A 19,507-nucleotide genomic window follows, 5' to 3' on the forward strand; every position below is an offset into this window, starting at 1 on the left:
GAACATGGGCAACACTGCTAGTGTTGCCCCTTGTTAAGATCACTGAGTAGCTGCCATTATAAAATCCTCTCTCTCTCTACTAGCTGAAACCTGCAAAACGTTTGCAATTAAATTTTTATTGCAAAAATATTTCTTTAAATGCAGGAGTTTTAGTTATCCTTTGACTGAATACTTAAATGGAATCAAAACTTCTAACCCTCAAAAGGGCTACATAAAGCTGTCCATGTGTAAACACAGGCTTAGTAATATTTCCTATTATAGTATTATAATAGCATTGTGCCCCCTGGACCTGCTTGTGCCCCTCACTCCCCCCTCAAAGGAGCTTGCGCACTCCAGAAGCAGTGGCACCAGCTGCCCTGAGCGGCAGCAGGCAGGTACTGCTGCTTCATGGCTCATAGCTCCTGGGGCGCTGCGCTGATGGGGCCAGGCCAGGCCTGACTGCAGGGGCCAGCGCTGCAGAGGAGCTGGGTGCAGGGCTGCCCCTAGGCCGGGGGCTTCACAGCAGCGCCACCCTCCTGACACCCCTCACATGTGACGTTAGCTTGGGAAGGGGAGGGGGTAGGTCCCTCTGCAGGCATAGTGGTGTGGGCTATAGCAGGGATCTGTGGCCAGGGACGGACTCATCCCCACTGCCCCCCTCCTCACTCCCCACCATGCCTGCAGAGGGACCCCCCCCACTACATGTGAGGGACAGTATGAGGGCAGTGCTGCTGTGAAGCTCCTGGCCCAGAGGCAGCCCTGTGCCTGGCTCCTCCACAGCACCGGCCCCTGCAGCCCAGCCTGGCCCTGTCAGCACAGCGCCCTGGGAGCTATGAATCTGCCAGGCAACAGCGCCTGCCCGCCACAGATAGGGAAAACCGGTGCTGCTGCTTCTGGAACATGCAAGCTCCTGCCCGTGCACTGTGGCTCCCTCCCCCACCCTCCCCTCCTGGCGGACAAACGGGTGCTGCCTCCACCTCCCTCCTACCCCCCAGCAGTGACTGGCACCCTCTTCCTACCCCTGCAAGCCACTTCCCCTGGTGCCATAGTCACAAGAAGTACCCCCCCGATTGTCTTGGAAACTCATCTGCTCTTAAAAGGGCGAGGTGGCAGCCTAGTGAAAATTTGGTTAGATTCGGCAGCCAATCACAATGCTTAGTCAAACAACCAGAGTGCTCCGGACAGACAGAATAAGCATACTGTTATTACAGATTTGTCCATCTAAGAAAGCCCTTCTTGCCTTCCTGCCCTTGGCACTCTTGGACAGTTTGATAGCAACTGAGGATACCTAACCTTCCCAGAGCCCTGTCCCCTCCCACACCCCCCAAATGCTACTGATCAGTTGGAAGGAAAACCAGATCCTAAAATATTGCCCTATCACAAGCTACAGCATCATCAATTTTTTTTAGTTGACTTCCACATTAAATATAGTTTTAATGATATATATAGAACAGGGACAAAGAACCATTTATGGTTATTTTCTCCTTTATCTCTTACTGTGCCTTAACTGATCAGATTCATTTTTAGAGATGGATTTTAAAGATAGAAAGATCTCATATACGTATATGCTTTAATGAATTTCAGAAAAAAATTTGCAATTTTCCCTTGGTATGTTAAAAAATAAAACAGCATCATATCCATTTCCTGGAAATCAGATGTTGAAAGCTTAGAGTTTGCTGTTAAAAAGGAGCCATGTGACTTCTGCAAACCTAAAGATGAATACAGATGAAATACCAAGCAAGTTTACATTCACCAACTTTGGCCACTTCCTTTAATGACAAGCTCTTCATATATCCTAGGTGTCAGAAGAAGAACAGCTATAGGCAAGTTAGCCCACCTTGGAAAATATTTACCTATCGTTTTCTGTGCTATTTGCCCGAGAGCTGGCTCAGTGTTTTTTAAGAGTTCAGCTGTTCCCTAATATTTGTTGTCCAGTGGAAATCATGGGTTTAGCTGGTGAGTATGAACTTGAATGAAGAATAAGCATTAAGGAGACAAATGAACTTCTTACACTACTTCACAGACAACACTGGTTCCGAGAGGTCCTTGTATGCCCCTTCCTGTTTTCCCTAATAACCACACTTAGAAATCTTACATGTCTGTACCTTCACAAAGCCCCAGTGAGGTGGGGAACTGAAGCACAAAAATAATGTGGTGTGAAGTCTCCTAAGTCCACTTCTAGTTCCCAACTTACAAAAGCAGCTTACTTCAAGGGACTGGTGTGATGACAGAAACTTTAAACATGTCAGCAAATTCCTGTACATTTCACAGAGGAGATGTTACCCAAAGCAATTATTAATGTCTTTCAAAAGGACTTTGTGACAGACCTTTGAATAAAAGAATCACTTCCTGTTTAAAAGTTGAAAAGAGGAACATGACTGAAACAAGACTGTTTAGTAAAAAACAAAGCGCCGCTGGGGGGAAAATAGAAAAATCACATGCTTCTTTAATACATCTAAATTGCAAGAAGCACAAAGATCCCACAAAGATTTTTTCCATCCCTTCAGACCCTTCTAGACTTTGATGTTTAATTCTTGACTCTTTAAATGATCTGGGTACACCTGCATTCCATGTGGTCTAGAACATCAGTTAATATAAACTACCAGTAGTGCAACACGTGCCATACATTCTCACATCTGCAGAAAATAAGGAAGTGATTAAATCAAATGAATCTCCCTTTATCATATGACCTCAGTTTCATAACAAGGAACATGACAATATCTTCTGCTTAGCTGGAATCTCTTGTTATCTCAGCTTACATAAAAGGAAGTAAACTGGAGTAGCCTACCTACATAAAACATTACAATGAATTTAACAGAGACTGGAGGTAATACAAAGGCAAAGGCTTCTATGAGCCCTTAACTAGCCTAACTAATGCTTATTCCAATCACACTGATGCTTGGTAAGCAGAAAAACAAACATACACACATACCTCTTCAATATGTGATGGGATTTTTAAAGATGGCTGTGACCATGCTTTAATTGTTTCATTAAAATTCCCTAAATAAAAAAACACCATGGCTACACCGACCACCACAATAATTGTGACTACGAATATTAGCAGAATATATCCAGCTTTCGTCCCATCTGAAAAGAGAGGAAAAGAAAGAATAAGCAGGTAGCATAAATATCAAAGCCAATTCTATTCTCTTGGAATAGAGTCCTGGTATATTTCTTATTAAAGTTATTAAAATACCTTGGATAACAAACTAACATTTTATAGATTACACTACAGTAAAACTCTATCAACTAGAAAATTTTTTTCTTTAATCTGTAGTGAGCTTCTGCCACACAGATAATCCTTGAAGTATATAGAACAATATATCACTTCTACCACAAGTCCTGATTGCTTTTTCCTCTAGACCAATATGGCTACAACCTGGATACCTGACAAAAAGGAGATTAACACTTTTCCTAGAACTAAGGATTTCAAGCCTGGAGTCCCAGACACAAAAATGTAAGAGAATGTTAGAGGCTATTCTTACATGAAATGAGTAAGAAAAGTTGCAAGGAACACTACTATCAGAAATGGTTGGGGAGACTGACAAAAACTTTCAGCTCCATATTATACTTAAAATTTTGAACATAAAATTGAGAAGTATCATTAAGCCAGTCACAGTAAAAATGTACAGGCCAAAATCCAAACCCCACTAAATAGAGGGAATCTAAACAGTTAGTGCATTTGCCTTTGAAAATTCTATTGTTCCATTTTTTAAAGCAATTCAATAACAAAATGACAGCCTTGAAGGCTTAACACTTATTTAGCAGCATGACGCAAGGCCAGTTTCATCTTCAGTTCCTGCTAACCTGCTTCTGTGCTGACCCAGACAAATTCCTCTAGAGAACAGAAGTCAAATTAGGCACCATTCTTATTAAATTTTTTATCTCCTCTCTTCTATGCCAACTGAGTCAGCAAGGTGGCTAGAATACCAATTAATTCAGATTGCCGTTTTGAGTCTTGATCATGCTAGCAAGTGATTTTGAGAAGCAACCCAGCAGCTTTAAGTGCTGGGGATAGTGGCATTGCTCAAATTCTTAAAGTTGAAGACACATACAAGTATTTCTAAAAACAGTGCTAAATGCTAAGCCCCTTGCTGTATCAAGGCCTTCATGATTTATAACTGATGAGCAGGCTTCATTTACACAAGGCTTGCAAATGGTCTAAACCAGGCTTAAGCTCAGATGCTGACAAGCCAGATTTAAACAGTCTGTCCACCCCTGTGTATTCCAGGAGGGATAACACAAAATATCATGTTTCTCAAATGATCCTTCTCTTCACAGAATTCTCTCACACCAGTTCTCTACAAAAGTGAGCAATAAGGTGCAAGGGGCAGAGCAGATATGAGTCGTAACAGAGCTCTGAGAGAGTTTAGCAACACCAAAGGCTGATGCCCTGCCAAATCTGACCCCAAGGTGAGAAGAGGAATGACCTATAATCAGTTTTCCTTTGGAAGGCCTATGTACATCCATTATGCCTTATGCCTTTATGGAAAGAAAACACACTTTAACAGCTCATAACAATCTATTTTGGGTACCTTAATACAAAAAGGGAAGGGATAAGGCAAAAGAAAACCAGAGGATCCAGCTATTTAATTCTGATTTATTGAGCTGCTGAAAAAAAGTGGAAACACACCATGCAGCCTTACCCCAGGGTAACTTACTCAAACCTGGTGTGGAATTACTTCTGGAAAAAGCCAGGGGTAAAACCACACCAGCGTAACCTTCTCCTTTTATGTCATTGTCAGAAGGTATTTAGCAGAATTCACAGATTCATTGGAATCTGACAGAGCGCACCATATCACCTCTGAGCTGTCAAATGTGTACTTTAGCGCCTGCACCACCCCAGCTCCGCCAGGGTAATAAACTGCTGTAGGAGTCACATATCCACAGTTTATCTGTGGGACAGCCATTTGCTCAAGGCAAAACAGTTCACTGCTTGCTCCCCTGCCATCTACTGGTAAGTTGATGCAATTAACCACCTACACCTTGTAGCTGGTCCAGAACAGTTGCTTGCCCATCTATTCCAGATCCCCATATAAAACTGCTCTCAATTACACTGCTGTAAATATACTGTGTCCAGGCATGTAATACATCAGTCATCCCACATAAGACTCATATTTTATACCAATTTAACTGTGCAGAAGATCAAATGGTTCTTTATGAAGTAATAATTATACCGCTCATTGTAGTTTGGTGACAAGAGGTGTTGCTTAATAATCCACAGCTGTAAGGCCTTAATGAATGCTTGACAGCTGCTTGTATTTGAAAACAGTACTCTGTCAATTGCCTCAGATTTTGAAGTTCGATCTGTGTATTGCGGGTCGTAATTGTTTTCTGTAAGAGACACAGTAAAATAAAATGTAGCTATTATCTCTATAACACAGTTAAACATTTTCTTCAACTCTATCAATCTGAAACACTGAAATCAAGAGTTTTTGTTAAAATGTTTGTAGTCTTACTGTGTAAATCTTCATTCTGAAAATGAAGACATGTCAGAGCAGAAGCAGCATAATACTTTGAATGCTCATTTCCTTGAATGGAAATGTTCAACTTCCGTGAATTAAAATGTGGATATTTAACTTGACTACTAGAGACATACTTATGCAAATTACACACATATGTAGATTAACAAAAGAATTCAGTGCACCTGTAATATCTATAGGACTTTCTGTAGTATTCTGCATTACTTCTGTGCTATTTCCTGCAGCCAAGGACTTTAGGAGAAGCTACGGTTGGACAAACACCACCAAAAAATAAGCCCATCAAAACAAATCTGCCATTTGAAAAATACCAGTTTCTGAGCTGGGCCTAACACAATTGCATTATCTAGGAACTGTGAAGAGTGCACGTGTGATGGGCCTTACACTCTTCCCCCTTCTGTAAAGACCTCATCTTCCACCACTATCCTTCAGAGAGACTGATGGTAGCAAGAAAAGGAGGACAGCATACAATGCTGTTGCATGTCCCCAGCCCTAGCACTACCAACATGCTGTATTTGTCAGTGGTTGGTACCTACATTAAAATCTTGAATTTAAACAAACCATCATGAGAGTCTGGTCTATCTTGTTTCTTTGCAACTAAAAGAAGAGGGCATTTTAAAAGTGTACTGGATAATTCAGTTCTTCTAGAGGAAATGGGAAGCATTAATGTTGACTGTTCTTTTAGGAGAGATTCAAAGATTTCTAAGAAACTTTTAATCAAGATGAAAACGATAAAAGTTAGCCTATCCCTGTGCAAAAGTTAAAGAAGTGATCCTTTCCCTCCCTGTGAAAAACACTCTCCTTCACTTTTCAGTTTTATTTACCCCCCATTTCTGCTGTTCTAGACAGGGAATTGGCTCTAATTGACAGCAATGGCTCAGCCCTCAGCACCCCAAGCACTACTGTGAACACAAAGTGGTCATAGAAGCCACAATCTGAAGTGGCACAGCACATTTTTTCCTGATGTTGTACAAATCAGAGCTGACAGCAGCTTTGCACCCAAGCTGCACGTCTGCGGCACCACATACTGCATCTTCAGCTGTTCTCAGTGCTGCAAAGGAGCAGCATGGGGGATTTTTTTGATCCCTGGATATCCAGGATCAAAAAAACCCGCTGACAAAAAGTGAAGTGGCACACAGTGGCAGCATGTGCTGCCCAAAGCAGGAGCCTGGCCAGCCAGAGCTGTACTCCGCTGCCAGCCAAGCTCCACATGGCAGAAGCGGCAGCTGCAGCCCCAGGAGGCCCCCAGGACAGGCTGCTGGGGCCAGCCTGATGCTGGCCCCAGAATCCCCTACCCAACCTGGGGTAACTTGCCACACGCCAGAGCGCACATGACGTGGATGTTCCCCGGGGACAACTAGTGGTGGGACAAGGTTCACCGGCACTAGTTATCTCCGGGAAACCAAACATCCATGCACGTCTGGATGCAGCCTAGGAGGCCAGTTACTGAAATCCACAGCATAGACAAACATCTTAAAGCTCTTGTGTTAAGCTTTCAGAAGCAGCGAAGTGATTTAGTAATCCAAATCCCATTTCCAATCCCTTTAGCGATAACCCAAAGCCTACTGACTTTTAATGAGGCTTATGTTTCCATGACTTTTGAAAAATATAATTTAAAGGCAGGGGTCAGCAATGTTTTTGGGCAGAGTGCCCCAAACACCTGCAACTTCTACTTGCAGGATGCTGGTGTACCAGGGGGCAGATGGTGGGGGATCCGTGAGGGGCCCAAACGTTGTGGCAGTACAGCTCAAGCCCCTTCACCATCAGTCCAGAGGTATGCATGCACCTCTGCAGACCCCAGTGTAGTTGCTTGCAGCCTAGGCTCCATGGCATGCAGCTGGGGACTGCCCAGAGCCTGGGCTGGCTGTGGCAGGCAGTCAGAAGGCTGCAAGCAGCTGCACTGGGGTCTGTGGAGCCCTGACTTGGCTTTCTGCCAGTGGTGGGTGCATGCACACTTCAGGGCAGACGGCAAGGAAAGGGCCCAGGCTATGCTGCCACAACAAGGATTAAGCCCCATGCAGCTCCCCCAGCGTCCACCCCAGGTGTGCGTGCACCTGCTGTCAACACCAAACCAGGCTGGGACTCCACGGATCCCGGTGCAGCTGCATGCAGCTTCCCAGCGGCCTGCCACATCCAGCCCGGGCTCTGGGTAGGCCCCCTGCCATGGATCCTAGGCTGCTCATGGCAGGTGGTAGGAAGGCTACAAGCAGCTGCATGAGGGTACACAGAGCCCCAGCCCAGCTGGTTGCGCAGTGGGTGCACGTGCGCCTCTGGGCAGATGGTGGGGGAGCCACAAGGGGCTCAATCCTTGTTGTGGCAGTGCAGCCCAACCCCTTCTCTGCCATCTGCCCCAAGGTGCATGTGGCCAAGCAAAATGCCTCTGCATGCCACACGTGCCAGGGGTTGCTGATCCCCCATTTAAAGCTTCACTTTTGGAAACTGTACTCCCTGAACCAGATGTTACTCTGTGTATTGCATACAGGTGTGATCCGATTCTGCTCTGCTCAAATTCCTGAAAAATAGTTAATACAAAAGGTAGGTGGGTCATTCTTGTGCCCATTGCTTTTGGTGACTTGGTCATAACGCTAAAGCAATGGCATGTTACAAAAGTATGCAGGTTAATGTTTTTTCACATATCTATATAGGTGGACTAGCATCAGGCCCCCAGTCCATTCATAACATAAAGGACATTTTGGATAACTGTTTTAATTTCCTTTCAAATGCGTAGCCATCTTCTCTTCCCCTCCATTTCTACCATTTTGCCAAGGGAGGGAAAAAGATTAAAAAGTTCTTACTTTTATAGCTCTTGATTTCTCCCAGTAGTGCACAAGGTATTCAACGTCAAAGATAGAGGTTACCTTCCCAAGAGGTGGCAAGAAATTAAGGAGAAGTGAATCAGGATTTGAAACCACATCTTTCAATGTCAGGGGCCCCACAATAGCTGAAAATGAACAGAAAAAGGTAAATATGTCATGCTCTCTCATAACTTTGATCTGACTCGTTATGGAAAACTAGTGTATTTAACCAGTTCTTTGAAACAAATACATTCACAATAATTAATATTTCTTTCAATTTGTTTCTTTTGTGAATTTCAATAATACAAGGTACCACTTCCTAGCCACCTTTTCCAGTAAGAGAGAGGTTATCAGGATGTAGTAAGACCTCCTTGTTAGTTAACTGTGGCTTTTGCATAGTCTCAACTAGGGTGATGCAGCACCCTGGGATGCTAGGAGATCCTTTGAAGGGTGTTGCAGGCTGCCATGCGATATTAGGTGTGCAAACACCTACACAGTTAACAGAATAAATCCAGAGATTTCAAATAGAAATCTGCAGTGTCAAAAACATTCTGCCCTGTTGTGGTCTTTCTGAGTTCTCTACAGCAGAAGAATTGCTCTTAGTTTTCTGTAGTCAAGGAACGACTGAAAGCTAAGAGCTGGCATTTTCTGAGTCAAAAAAGCTTGAGTCTGAAAAGCTTGAGAACCACTGGTCTAGCCAGAGCAATCCTAATTTCAATTCTTTGTTCAAAATACCACATCCTGCATGTGTTCAGAGCAAGGAAGCCTGCATTCATTTCTGCTGAAGCATAAGCTACCCATATCCGTGTCCATGCCTCAGTTCCTCCTTCTGTAAAACGAAGTTCATGAGGTGGCCATCCTTTACGATCTATTCACAAAAGTGATCTATAAAAGTTGCATGCTATTGCTATTCCTGGCTCTACTACTGAATTGCTGCATGAGTTCAAGCCAGTCACTTCCCCATTATCTTTCAGCTTCCTTCCTCAAATGGAGCTTACTTTACATTTTGACCACTTTGAATTTTCCAGCTAGAATGCACTAAGTATCAGTCTTTTCAACTAGTAGTCTGTTTCTCACACCACGAGCAAACAAGCAGCTCCACAGAGCGGTAGGTACTCGGGCTGTGTGAAACAGCACCGTTCCGTTTTGCCTTGAGTTTTGACGATTCGACGGAACAGCGTTCTGTTTCGAATTTCATTTCGATTCGAAACAGCTGTTCCGTTCCATTGAAACGGAAAGGCTGTTTTGACGTTTCACTGGGGCTGGGAAGTCAGCCCAGCTGGGCTGCTTCCCCATCCCCAGATCGCACTGGGGGCAGCGAGGCAGCCTAGCTGGGCTGCTTCCCCGTCCCTCGCACTAGCTCGCACCTCAAAATTAGTTGAAACAGTGTCAGAACGAAATGGCCAGCAAAATTTCACACAGCCCTAGTAGGTACCACACCAAGCACCACCATGTGGAGCTCTCTGCAGTACAAAACTGACTCTGAGTGTCGGTGAGCAGAACTCCAAAGCCAGCTGTACTACAAAGTGCCCCCGTGCCTGAGCACCTTATGTTCTATAGCTGCTAAGAGCTTTTGCTTTCTTTTCCTCTTTTTTGGGGAAGAAGGAAACAGGGGTGAAGGCTGATGCAGCAAGGACTGTCAGATGCTCCATGGTGGAAGGAGACCCAACTGGAAATCTGCCCTGATTCCAGGGACACCAGCCTAACCCCTGGTATAGACAGGCAAAGTCATTATTTGCAGTGAAGGAGTTTCCTTTGTTCAAAAAACTCAGGAAAATACAGACAGGTTCAGGTTCTGATGAGACCTGTCTATGCTAGAAAACAAAGAAAACTTCCTGTTTACGTGACATTTAAAGCAGTTTGACTGCTGGGTCCTATTTAACTTCACAGCAGAATGGACAAGCATCAAAATTCCACTAGGTCCCTATATCCGCACCACTCTCTTGTTGCCATTAACCATGCAGATTTTAAAAGCAGAATCATGACCCAGCAAGGCCTGTTATTGGACTTCCACTGTACACAATACACAGTCAAGCAAGCAATAAAACTAAGCAGAAAATCACCACGCTTTTCAGAGATTTACTTTAGGAGAGATGCTGAGATCATAAAGAATTCTTACTGTCTTTCGCTGCCATAAAAGCATCTGTTTCCACCCAGTCAGACTGCATGTCTTCTAGCTCGCTTCTAACACGGAAAAAAGTTATCCAGTGGCTCTGGATTTCTGTACTTGTGAAATTGCATTTAGTCTCTGCAATATGTGTACAGTTAATTTCACCCCACTTGTCATAGGACTGCCTGAAATACAAAAGAGAGAAAAAATTAATGCCAAATTACTGTCCTTGCTGTTATCTTTAGTACAATTGGCAGAAAACTAATTCTGAAATATCCATCACAGCCAGCCAATTTCTAAAGAACTAGCATTTTATACAAGTCTAGAAGTTTTACATTGCAACTGCCTTCTCTTAACACCTGGGACTCTTCTCAAAATAAAGGAAATTGAATGCTTAAGTAGTAGAGGTATGCTGACTGTTTCCCATCAGACAATGCAATCATTCCTGGCCAGGGTTATCATCTTTTATGTCCTGGAGGGGTGGGAGCTCACACATTTGTAGTTGAGCAAATTGAAACACTTATTTCATGTTTCATGTGTATGTGTGCACAACAGGAGTAAGGTCAAACCCTGCACTTCTACAGAAGTTTAGAATAAACCAGGAAATCCTTCATATAAATGATTATGGGATTCAAAAGGAACAGTGTCAGAACTGACCGAGAACAAAGGGGGCAAGACAGTTGGGAAGAAAAGGGAATGTCTTTCTTTTTCTTGTTTAATGAAGACCAGTCAAAAGAACTTAATCACTATTTTTTTTCTAAACAAACATGGACGTCTCTTTTTAGTAAAACCCACATTTCTCATTGGGGTGCACTGATAGAGATTTTTTGGGCTAATACCGATGGCCGATTTTTAATGAGCCATATCGGCTGATACAGATTTGATTGCCAATACGCAACCCGGTCAGCTTGGAGAGCAGTGTCTGGCTGGTAAGTCTGTTGGGGGGTGGAGGGAGATCAAGGCCCCTGAAGTGACAGAGGGAGTGGGGCTGGTGCTGGAGCAGAGGCAGGCACTTCACAGCCAGGGCGTGGTGCAGATGGAACAACAGCTTCTCTGGGGGGTGTGGGGGGGGGGGCTCCCGCCACCGCACACACCCTGGGGGAGCCATTGGGGGCATGTGCCCCTGGATCTGCACTGGGCCGGGCTGCCCCTGGGGTGGGTGATGGCAGCACTGGGAGGGGGCCTATGGCAAATTCTGGGATGGCTGTAGCCCCCCCATAGTCTCCCTTCCAGTGTTGCCACCACCTGTCCCAACCCCAGCCTCAACCCCACCCCCGGGGAAGACCCCAGCGCTGCCCCCGGCCCCAGTCCCCATTGCCCTGCATGTAGATCGGGGGGGGGGCACATGCCCCTCCATGCCCTCCTGGGGTACATGCAGCAGCAGGAGCCATGCCCCCCTCCCTGTGACCCACAGACAAGCTGCTTGCAGCTCCATCTTGCACCCCACCCCAGCTGTGCAGTGCATGCCCCTGCTCCTGTCCCTGCCCCACTCCCTTCCTCACCACAGGGGCCTTGGTCTGCCCCTGCCATGCCCCTTTCTTCCCTCACAAGAGACTTACCAGCCGGACGCTGTTCTCCATGCTGCCAGGCTGCACTCCTGGGTGCCTGTGGGCTGCACTGCAGCCGCGTACATGCACATGGCATTTATCAGCGACATTATCGGCCACATCAGCCAAAAAAAGCTAACTGCTGATAATGTCAATTTTCCTTTTATTGGTGCCAATATGATATAGGACCAATGCATCAGTATACCTCTGTTTCTCATATCCATACTTAATTCATATTTAGATTCTGTTATTTGGCTACTTCTCTATTAGAATGAAATCAATTCAGTATACAAGAACTATTTACTCACGTTTTATACTGGACTGTATAGAACACTGGATCCTTCTCCACTTGAACAGGAGCCCATCTCAGTAAGTTATAAAAGTTACGTGAATCAATTGTCACATTTTGTGGTGCTGGTAATTGGGAAGCAGATTCTAGAATAAGGTGAGAAAGACATAAAAGTATTTTAAACTCTCAGAAGAGAGGGTCACTATATATTTGCCTTTTCTTGACCACGTATTTAATTGTAGCTGCTTTGCACCTATGTAGTTGCCCCTATTTCAAACATTCTATGTTCTAGTGCTCTCAAATTCCTCCTATCCATGAAAACTAACTAAAAATTGCAATTTGTACCTAGATATCAATAGAAAAAGCATTACATTCAATCTCCCAAAGGAAGGCTTTGAGGGAGGAAATGAGAGGCAACACATTTATGTCATTTATTATATACGGAGCCAGAAAAATCCCCTATTATTATGTTTGCTAGGCATTTCCCAAAACACAAGAGCTCCACTCACACAAATATATGATATTGTCTACTGTGGCAAAAATTTTCCATGCTTATCTGCCCATCTCTCACTGAATTATTTGGAATATTCTTGGAAAATGCATTAGTCATTTCCAAAAACAAGTTAAAGAAAAAAACAGAAAACAACAATGAAAAGAAGTCCTGCCATGTTAAAGTTTTACAACTGTCTCAGCAAGAAGCTACAGTGGCTTCATGATTTGAAGCATGAATTCGAACTATGCTTACATGACATGCCTTTTCTTATCACCAGTATTATCCATTCAGATTTGGCCAAGTCTCTGGAAAAAAATATCAGTGTGTATATGGATAGAAGCATGACAAAACTGCAGAGCTAAAGGATCCACCTGAAGCTTTACACAATACAGCTTCAGAGCTAAATGTTCCATGCACGGCCCAAGCAGGCCATTCTCTCCACGTGCTCCTTCCAATTGGTTAGCATGTGGTCAGGTGCAACTGATAGAAGGGATATCAGAGCTCAGGGTAGACTGACCTTCACCTCCCTATTGAGACCAGTCTGCTTGATTTGAATGAAGACTAGACAAGAGCCATACAAGGCAAAGGTTAGACCACAAACTCAGCAGGGAGAGGCTGGGACTTGAGATTTAGGAGAGGAGGGTAAACAGAAGCAGACAGAGAAAATGGGATTAGAGGCTGGGATCAGGAAGGTAAGACAAGACTGGAAGCTGAAAGTTAAGTGTAAAGGAAGCCTGAGATCCAACAAGAAGTCAGAGAGACTGGGAATGGAAAGTAATGGGGATGGTGGGGATAGATCAGGTAACAGAGTAGGGTGCTAAGAGCAACAATCTGGGGGGAATCTCAGAGGAAGAAGACAGACTGAATGGGCAAGGATCCTGGGGCTAGGGCAAGGGAGCCAAAGGTACACAGACAAGAAAAGACTGGGATAGTTTGGAGAGGGTGAAGCAGAAGAGGTCATTGATGTGGGGATCAAACAGATGGATCTACTCCCTCGGGGGCACAGTCCCCTCCAAAGCCTTGAATGATGCCAAGACTCCTGAATTCACTGTTCCTCTGCCATCAGCAAACACCTAAGACTCACTGGCAAAGAATGTCCCTTCAGGGTATGGGTCCACAGAGATGGACAACCCAGAAATGGACAACCTGCTGCTGCCAACAGTTTCTCTCCCCCGCCCCCCATCTCAAAGGGCAGAGGCCTCCACGCTATATCTAAAGCAGAGATTCTCAAGCTGTGGTCTGCGGACCACCACTGGTCCGCGAGCTGCATTCAGGTGGTCCGCAGAAAGGTTGCGGAACAAATCGAGAACATCTGTACTTGGCCCTGCACTTAATTTTTTTTGACAACGGAGATCAAGGCTGTTTTGACAATGATGCCAGTGCTAAAGAAAAATGTTTGTTATTTTATTTTTATTCATATTTAATCCAGAAGCAAAATGTGTTTTTTTTAATTGGTATCACCCTACTGTACTACATACATAGTTTTAATTGATCGCATTTTTCAGCTGCGTATGTGTGGTTTTCATTGGATGCAATTCAGTTAACCTTCTTGTATTGTATTTATTGGTCATTATTGTCACATGGAAAGTACTGACCGTACCAGAATCCAGTGCTTTTTCAAAAAATGTAACAGTTGTGAGTCCAGAAAGTAGGATAGTAGTCAAGCCCCAGAAATGGATTTGTGATTGAAAATGGGATATTTGAAAAAGAAAACAACAAATAATCAAACCAGTGACGGTTAGATCAGTGAAAAGTTCAAAGTCAAATATGAGACTACAGTACAGAAAGCGAACATACATTTGCAAAGGAAATTTTGAGTGCAGACCTGTATTTACCAGGAACCAGTACAAGTAGAAGTACCGATAATGAAAATACACTGACACGCCAAAAAACGGTAAGACAATATGACTCAAGCTATATTAATTTAGGCTTCACATGGACTGGTGAACAAGATGAACCAGGGCAGCAATGTGTGTTATGCTATGCGGTGCTGGCTAATGAAAGCTTGAAGCCTGTAAATCTCTGGTGTCATTTGGAAACAACACATGCTGCTTTCAAAGACAAACCTCCTGATTTTTTTCAGCACAAACTCAATGAGTTGAAACAAGGGAAAGTAATCATGTTTGCTCGTGCAACCGTAAATGTAAAGGTCCTTGAAGCTTCATATTGTGCAAGCCTTCGAATCGCCAAAGCAGGGAAGCCTCGCACTATTGGGGAAGAACTTATTCTGCCTGCAGCTAAAGAACTTGTGTTTATAATGAGTGGAGAGAAGATGGCAAAGCAGTTAGATTGTGTGTCTCTTTCAAATGACACTGTCACACAGAATTCAAGATCTGGCAGCTAATGTTAAAGACATTCTTGTGAAATATGTGAACAGCAGTAGGTATTTTGCATTGCAATTGGATGAGACCACTCATGTCGCTGACCTTGCAAATCTTCTTCCATACATCAGGCATGAGTGGGAAGGGAAAATACTGGAAGATATTTTTTTTGGTACTTCAGTGCCAAGAAATACAACCGCCGAACAACTTTTCCAGTTACTAGATGAGTTTGTGAAGGAACACAGTATTGATTGGCAAGGTTGCGTTGGAGTATGTACAGACGGTGCACGAGCAATGATGGGAAGACATAGTGGGGTAATGGCTCGTATCCGCAAAGCGGCACCTAATGCCACATGGGTGCACTGTAGCATTCATCGAGAGGCACTAGCTGCCAAGAAACTGCCAGTGGAAATTAAGGTTGTTTTGGACTCTGCTGTGAAAACTGTTAATTTAATAAAAGCTAGACCTATGAATTCTCAAATTTTTAGTGTACACTGCAATAAAATGGGTAGTGCTCATGTACAACTTCTTCTTCATACAGAAGTACAGTGGGTGTCAAGAGGCAAAGTACTTACTTGTTTGTTTGAGCTACGTTCAGAAGTACAGATATTTTTAACAACCATCCATTCCAATTCACAAGTTGTTTTGAAGAGTCATCCTGGCTCTCGCGACTGGCTTACCTTTCCAATATATTCACATGCCTAAATGAATTGAATGCTGGGAGTTTTAGTGACTAATTGGATGTGTGAGACAAAAATCAATGCAATGATCAAGAAACTTGACTTGTTTGCTAGTCACGTAAAAAAGGATGACTTCAGTGCATTTCCAACATTGGAAGGTTTTCTGTCTGAAAATGAACTGGTTTTTGACAAAAAAATAAAAAATGACATCAAAGAACATCTTGTTGCTCTCAAGAAACAGTTTGAAGATTACTTACCAGTAGAGGCTGAACCAAACAACTGGATACGTAATCCTTTTGGAATTGAAATCAGTGAGTTGTCCAATAATTGTGCTTGTTGGAGCTTTCTCGTGACGAAACATTACAGTCAGAATTTAAAAGACATTCCCTATTTGAGTTTTGGATTAAAAGAACTCAAGAGTACCCTGAACTTGCAGATAAAGCAGTGTGTTTTCTGATGCCATTTGTTACTATGTACCTGTGCAAGACAGGATTTTCATCACTTACTGCCCTCAAGTCCAAATACAGAAGCAGGATGAATGCTGAACCCAGGCCTGTCCCTGGCAGTGTGAATCGGGGCGATTGCCCCAGGCCCTGCGGTCAGTGCCGTATAGGCACTGCTGCGGCCACGTGTTTTCACTGCCGCGCATCGCCGGCTCTACTGCCACCGCCGCTGCTGTCGAGCACTGGCAGCTTTGGCTGCTCCCCACCCCACTCCAGCTCCGTCAGCTCCGGCCACTCACCACCCCCTTTCTCTCAGCCCCCGCATAGGTTGATATGCCCCAGGCCCCACACACCCCTAGGGACAGCTCTGGCTGGACCTGACCAAAGGCTAAAGCAGACAAACATTACACCTGACTTCCCAGAACTTTGCTCAAAAAAACAGGCACATCCATCACATTAGAAAGGTAAGACTACTGATATTAAAATATGAATTGCGTGCTTTGATTTGTAGAACAAAAAAAAGTATATTAAGTGGTCCGTCAAGACCCCCAGCAATTTAAGTGGTCTGCGAAAAAAAAAGTTTGAGAACCACTGATCTAAAGGAAGCAAGCCTGCTGGTGCACCCCAGGGAGGACAATATAATTTAAAATCTTAGAATTAGTGGCCACCTATACATGACTTGCCCACCCTGCAACTTTCTGTGTCCCTCAATCCATAAGTGTCTGACTTGAGACCTGGAGGTCCAACTTGGAGAAATACTGACCAATCACAGTTGAAACTGCAGTCAGTTGTTCTTGAAACACATAGATTACTTTGCTGTATGCTAACTATGTATTCTGAAAAAAATCAGGCCCTAGAAGTTTCAAATGGGTTCTTAATTTTAATACATGTTAAATAATACATACTTACGCTTCGATTCTAGGCTTACAAGATGTGCCCCATAGATAAGCAATGCATATGCTTATAAAAGCATATGCTGAATAATATAATTATACATGTTCAATGTTATCTTCTCTGTGCTGCAAACTTCTACCTATAAAATAGCATAAGCCACTTTCTTTTTTCATGTTCTTTTGTCAAGGTATTTAGCAGAATTTACAGATTCATTGAAATCTGACAGGCTGCATTGTGAGCACTTCTATCAGTCTCAAACTCACGACCTCTAGGCTGTCAACTGTGCAACTTAGCACCTGCACCACCACAGCAGCCCATAATACCTGCTCAAATACTATAGGGACTAGTGCCAAAGACAAGCCTGTAAGGAAATTAATAATTCTGTCATTAAAGGAAGGTTAGAGCAGCGCACAGTAGATAAGGCATGGGTCTACTTATTAGTAAGCACTGTCCATTTTATGCCCTGAAAGAGGCAGAAGTTCTGTGGATAAAACAGTATGTGATTGTGCAAGTAAAGATGGTATCACAATGCCTGCATGCAAGAAGGATGTAGGATGAAGGTTCCATAAACCACCTTAATTCTGGTATTTCCTAAATTTTTCAGTGCTTGACTTTAACATAACCTAGAAAATCTTGGTAAACATGTTCATGACAAAAAATAGTGCCATATTTAAAACCACAGTTTTCGCCTGCCCGCCAGTCAGGAGCAAGTGGCGAGCAGGGAAACCTGCAAGATTAAAGGAGCTGCTGTGCAGCCCACTTCTGCTGCAATTTCGGTAGGTCCCTAGTTATAATGGTCCCAAACACCTATTTTTGCCCTGAATCCAACACTGAAACTATCATACCTGTGCTGAATATCTTTTCTGCAAGCAGTCCTGCAATTTACTTGCTCATAGCATACGCAAAGACCTTTATAGCTTGGTTGAGTGTTGACTTCTGTTTTGAATGAGAAAATACAAACATATACACACTTCTTTTTGTTAATAAGTATGTGACAGTTTCAGTAATATAGTGTCTACTTCCTTTATTTTAAAAATGTGTGTTTCGGTTAATAATAGTAATAATAATAACTATCATTATTATAAATTATGATTGTTGTTGCTGTTGTTATATTGGGCCAGGGAAGATTAACCAGAAAACACAAAGTTATTGTGTCCTGCTACAATCCTGCTAATGATAATTCACTACTAGTATTACTTGGGATTTTTTTAATGCATTTTAAATGAAAATGACTTACCAAAATAAGAATAAACAACTGTTAGTAACAGTTACATGTCAAGACAAGATGTCGGTGGTTCAGAAAATGAAATTATTCACTGTACTCTATTCTGAGCCCAATACTGCAGTGTGGAATTGAAAAGCCCTGCTCAGCTATCGTGACATCTTTCAGATGAGACTTAGTTCCCAGACTCCAACACTTGACAGCCTGTCAGAAGTCAAGGATGATAAACACAGTGACAGCTTAGTCTCAATCAGTGAAACTCTGCCTACAAATATTTCCCCTTGAGTTTCAGTAAGATAGCTTATCTCATTTCCTGTCCTAAACTCCTGCATAGCAGACAAGTTTTTTCCACTCTAGAAGTGAAACATTTACGATTTGTAAATCTGATTGAGATAACCTGGAATAAGAAATACCATATTAATTTATTAGTCTTCTATAGTCATGTAGACAGAAAACAAAGTACAGGGGCAAGTAAAGATGTTAGGGCAGGCTCTCACATGGTATTTTGTTTTAAAAGTATTAAGGCCCCTGCCCTCTTGACAAAAACACTGTTTGATGAAAGTGCATACCTTTTTTTTTTGGTTATCAAACTTGATACAAGTCTGGGTACAGTACAGTGTTCGCACTGACCTCAGCTCCAGCACAAAGTTACAGGCCTTACACATTTATATTTATGGGATTTTTTTCTATCAGGTAGCTTACTATTTTAACTGTGAGGACATGAATGCAGTAATGAACTTCAAAATCATATCTTAATAAAATAAGTCAAAGTACAATCTTAAGGTACTAAGGGATAGCTATCAAGAGAGAAAAATACAATACAATCTATTATGGTTGATAACATTTAGTTTTTTCAACACACTGAAGATTCTGGGAAGAAAGCTATAATCTGTACGTGCAGGGATGTAGAATGATTTCCACAGGGCACATCTACACAAGATGTTTATTACACAGCAGACTAATTAGCTACGCAGTAAACGTTGTGTGTCTACATGTGTGCCCTTATCAAGTTGGGGTAAACTAATTTACTCCCCAGCAGTGCACGTGTAGATGCTGTCCCAGCTGGCTGGAGCACAAGGCTGCTCCAGTGTTGGGGTGGGGGGGAAGCAGCCCTGGGCTGGCAGACTTACCACTTGGACCTTCTGCCAGGTGGGGCTGCTCCAACCCAGCTCAATGTGCTGCAGTCCCAGGTGCATGTGGAAACAGTGTGCCTGAAGCAATAAACTCCAGAGCCTATAGCTATGGAGTTTACTG

The 19,507-nt window shown here is 43.3% G+C and overlaps 1 protein-coding gene across 1 annotated transcript in view; it reads right to left on the minus strand.

Moving 5' to 3' along the window:
- The window catches only part of IFNGR2 (interferon gamma receptor 2), a 19,052-nt gene extending 1,157 nt beyond the window's left edge, over positions 1-17,895 (minus strand). The window contains exons 1-6 of the mRNA XM_025214436.1: positions 17,877-17,895; positions 12,220-12,346; positions 10,374-10,549; positions 8,255-8,400; positions 5,157-5,313; positions 2,912-3,066 (exon numbers count right to left, since the gene is read on the minus strand). Coding sequence (XP_025070221.1) covers positions 2,912-3,066; positions 5,157-5,313; positions 8,255-8,400; positions 10,374-10,422 — 507 coding nt within the window. The 5' untranslated portion in view covers positions 10,423-10,549; positions 12,220-12,346; positions 17,877-17,895. The remainder of the gene's footprint in view (positions 1-2,911; positions 3,067-5,156; positions 5,314-8,254; positions 8,401-10,373; positions 10,550-12,219; positions 12,347-17,876) is intronic.
- Between the last annotated feature and the right edge of the window lie 1,612 nt (positions 17,896-19,507).

This window comes from Alligator sinensis, unplaced genomic scaffold (genome assembly GCF_000455745.1).
Source record: "Alligator sinensis unplaced genomic scaffold, ASM45574v1 scaffold996_1, whole genome shotgun sequence".
NCBI classification, from domain to species: Eukaryota; Metazoa; Chordata; order Crocodylia; family Alligatoridae; genus Alligator; species Alligator sinensis.